The sequence below is a fragment of the Nicotiana tabacum genome, chromosome 15, assembly GCF_000715075.1.
Source record: "Nicotiana tabacum cultivar K326 chromosome 15, ASM71507v2, whole genome shotgun sequence".
In the NCBI taxonomy this organism is placed as follows: Eukaryota; Viridiplantae; Streptophyta; class Magnoliopsida; order Solanales; family Solanaceae; genus Nicotiana; species Nicotiana tabacum.
Window position 1 is genome coordinate 118,524,356 of NC_134094.1, and position 4,152 is coordinate 118,528,507.

At 35.4% G+C, this 4,152-nt stretch overlaps 1 protein-coding gene across 1 annotated transcript; it reads right to left on the reverse strand.

Moving 5' to 3' along the window:
- Positions 1-560: 560 nt before the first annotated feature.
- Positions 561-3,028, reverse strand: LOC107792010 (large ribosomal subunit protein eL28z-like). The gene is made up of 4 exons (XM_016614182.2): positions 2,890-3,028; positions 2,623-2,791; positions 1,764-1,927; positions 561-902 (listed from the first exon to the last, which is right to left on the reverse strand). The coding sequence occupies exons 2-4, from the start codon at positions 2,768-2,770 to the stop codon at positions 783-785; spliced, it is 432 nt and encodes a 143-aa protein (XP_016469668.1). The 5' UTR covers positions 2,771-2,791; positions 2,890-3,028; the 3' UTR covers positions 561-782.
- Between the last annotated feature and the right edge of the window lie 1,124 nt (positions 3,029-4,152).

Sequence of the window (4,152 nt, forward strand, 5' to 3'; positions counted from 1 at the left end):
AGTTAAGCAACTATTAGTTGTTTTGATACATGGTGTTCCAAAATACTCCATCTTTTGCGAGCAGCACGATTAACATGAAAAAGCATTGAAATTTGGAAAGCCTTAGACAATGTGCATGTAAGACATCCAATAATGCAGCTCACAGCTGCTCGAATTATCAAACTCAAAACAATTATGGTTTACCACAAGGAAATTTAGTTATAAAGAACCTAAATTGTTTCTTCAGTGATGGAAACAAAAAGTTCCCCCTTCACAAGTTTTAACACATCTATTCTACGCATCAGATAAGTAGACTTAATGACATATTTAAGGTCTCTGTTACTCCCCATGTACCAAACACACTTTCGTTCTTAATTTGCTACTTAATGACATATTTAAGGTCTCTGTTACTCCCCATGTACCAAACACACTTTCGTTCTTAATTTGCTCTAAAAAGAAAATTGAATTTTCATATTTACAATAGTTTATTTAATTCCAGACCACATGCAAACCATACCAACTCAGCAGCTGATCCAATTAAACTATAGTTAAGAAAGAAATGCGACAATTCCAGGCAGAACTACGGAACGGGCCATTCATAAACGTCCACTATACCACAGCTTCCACAAATTGAATGGATCTTTCTAAATGATCATAAAGTCTATTTAATCCAAAAGCAAGGGGCAACATTCCCGACAGCTTTTTGAAAAGAAAGATTAAAACATAAAATTGAAAAGCAAAACTTTGGTACTTAACAAGAGGAGAACAATGCATCAAACTCATATAATGTAACATTTCATATTCTAGGCCTGCCTGTTCCTCTTCTTGACACCAGACTTGGAGACCTTGAGACTCCTGTTCACTGCACTCAACCGTGCAAGAGCTGCCTTCTTCAGATCTGGCCTGTAATAGTTGTCTGCAACCTGTATAAAGACCAATCATAAATTGAGCCAAGAAAGTAACGCGCTTTATCGAAATAACCTAAGGATATTCGTGTTGACGATTTTTTGGATAAATGCATTGATTATCGAAGAGTTCCTAAAGCAAAAGCCTCATAAACTCAGGCAATACAACAAGCAGCACATCGAATAACAATAATGAGGAGAGAGTGCTAAGAGATAAAACAGTGAGGAATATATTGAAGGAAGTCAAAATGGTTCGGATATTTTCTTTACGGTTCATTAAAGCTTTCTAAAAGTCAAGTATCAGACCAGATTCCACATCAGGATTCTTGAGGGCTATTTGGTTTGGATTGGTTGGCTTGAATTTCAGTAATCACTAGCATTTTGCTTACTATATAGAAGTGATAGTTCTCACCCAAATAACCATTAGAACCAGTCTTCAAATTACAAAAATACTTTAAAAAGAACACTTTGATAGAAATTGACCATCCGTCCATCCCAGAAAGCAAACTAAGGTTAGAGATCTTAATGCTTTAGTGTTTATTGAGGAATTTCAAAATGTGAACAAACATCAAGAGGACTATAACTAGTGAGGAAGAAAGCAAACAATAGATAATAACCAACATATCGACTTTATGAGCAATTTTCTCTAGCTCTCTGGGAAGTAAATTTTACTGTTGATACGTACAATCTCTTCACAATATAACTTAACAAACTAAGAACCCAGTTTAGGTTACATTACAGAGAGAACCTAAGCAATTTCATTCACATAAAGAACCCAGTTTAGGTTATTGTTGAAAGACATTTTCCAGTTATAAAGTAGCTATAATGCAGTAAATTTGCTCCTGCCCAGTGGTCAGAAAAGGTCAATCAAATCGCTACCTGGTTTGTTACGGCCTTGGCCATGCGGCGGAATTCCTTCTTCATTGCAGATTTGTTTAGCAAGCTTGAAGGCTTGTTCTGTTTCTTGGTCTTCGTTGTAGCAAGCAACACAGATTGATCTTTGCCTCCAGCCTGGATAGACACAGTTTTCTTGTTTGCTAGGCCTACAAATTCAATACAACAACAGCTCAACTATACTGTAACTCGAGGCATGGCAAACCAAAATTTCTAAAACTTCAAAAATAATATATCAAATCACACAATGCAACTAAAAGTTTTAGTGCCTATAAGTAGGTTCAAAGGCAATCTATCAATCAACTAAAGGTCAATCACAGAGTAGTTGGGGTCGGCTATAATGCTCTATATACATTCTGCTTTTTCCACATCCATTTCATTCTCATACCAAATATCCACGGCATTTGGCTGAACACGAAATTAATATGATAAATTGACTCGTGCATTATATTAGTTGTGATGGAAAAACTTATTACAATAACAACTACACCTCAGTCCCAAACAAGTTGGGATTGGCCATATGAATCTTCACTAACCACAATACTCCATTTTGAACCATCTCATGTCACTATTATGCAAATAACAATAAAAAGCATTAGAAATTCATAAATTTCTGAAAGGTTAAACCACTCCTAGAAAACATAAGACCTGCCGTAAAAGTGCTAAAATCTCAAACATATTCTCAACTAATATGTATCACCCATTGTGCCCTATCTTTTATGTGCTTTAATAACTAAATTTTTAATGGTCCAAAATTAGTCTAATAAAAAGTGAACATCACATCAACGTTCAATATTTGAGTAACTAAATGAATTTCAGATATTGAAAGTAGTGAAGCACTGACCAGAGTGCTTGTAAGAGTGAAGATTGTAAAGATTGTTAGGCTCTTTGCTAAACACAACACCGGCGCTACCATTGCCGAACTCCTTCACTAAAAAGGAGTTGTTCTTCTTCACGATTTCCCACACTAATTGCCCTGGTACTGTTGCCATTATTTCACACCACAAACAACCCTGTCGTTTCCAGTTACAAAAATAATATCGCAAGAGTTAAGCTGATTGACTAATGAAAAATAGTGACTATAGAGGAAAAAAGAGATTTTGGGACTCACCAAATTGGGATTTTACTTTGACGGCCTGAAGAAGGAGATGCAGACAGCTGAGGAAGAAGAATTGTGTGATCATTTTGTTTATATATTGACCATCTAATAAAACCCTAGGCGGGGGAACCCTCAATTACCGAAACTGCCCACGCCATTTTTACTTACAGTACAGGCTAATAATTTTTTTTCCCACCTTTTAAAACTCGTTTTGTTTCAAGAATAATGTGGAAATTCGTATTATTGTTATAAAATAAAAACGGTAGAGAAACTGATATATTATTCAAACTTCAAATTTCTGTATATAATAAACTGAATTCTCCTCTATTTATAGAAGAAAGGAAGCTGCTGTGTAAGCTGCTACTGCAAGCTGCTGTGTAAGCTGCTACTGCAAGCTGCTTGTAAGCTGCTGTGTAAGCTGCTTGTAAGCTGCTGCTGCAAGCTGCTTGTAAGCTGTTGTGTAAGCTGCTGCTCTAAACTATTGTGCCAGATATAGATAATCTTCTATCATGGGTAATATTTATCCATAACGGAGTACCGAAATGATAAGTTTTTTCAGGAGGCTTATTTCCAATAGAGTACTAAATAGATAAATGTATTTATGGCGGAGTCTCATATGGATAAATTTCTTCAGGAAGCTTATTTACAACGGAGTACTAAATGAACATCCATTATATAATATATTCATAACACTCCCCCTTGAATATTCATTAAAAGATAATGTGCCTCGTTAAAACCTTACTAGGAAAAACCCCGTGGAAAAAAATCCTAGTGAAGGAAAAAGAGTACACATATTTAGTAATACGCATTGTTAGCTGCCTCATTAAAAACTTTATAAGGAAAACCCTGTGGGAAAAAACCTTAATAAGGAAAAAAGAGTACATCGCGTATTTTACTCCCCCTGATGAAAACCTTGTTTCAAATATTTAAGTCTCCGCATTCCAATCTTGTATACCATCTTCTCAAAAGTTGAAGTTGGTAAAGATTTGGTGAATAAATCTGCCGAATTGTCACTTGAACGAATTTGTTGCACATCAATGTCACCATTTTTCTGAAGATCGTGTGTGTAGAATAATTTTGGTAAAATGTGCTTTGTTCTATCTCCTTTTATAAATCCTCCCTTCAATTGGGCTATGCATGCAGCATTGTCTTCGTATAAAATTGTGGATCTTTTCTCACATTCCAAATCATATTTTTCTCGAATAAAATGAATTATTGATCTCAACCATATTCCCTACTTGCTTCATGAATGGCTATTATTTCAGCATGATTTGA

Bases quoted from the DNA above. Each gene is read 5' to 3' on its own strand.
- LOC107792010 (XM_016614182.2), bottom strand. From the start codon at position 2,770: ATGGCAACAGTACCAGGGCAATTAGTGTGGGAAATCGTGAAGAAGAAC. The intron at 1,928-2,622 runs GTCAGTGCTTCA...TTGAATTTGTAG, and splicing joins TCACTCTTACAAGCACTCTG to GCCTAGCAAACAAGAAAACT. The intron at 903-1,763 runs GTAGCGATTTGA...GTCTTTATACAG, and splicing joins CCAAGGCCGTAACAAACCAG to GTTGCAGACAACTATTACAG.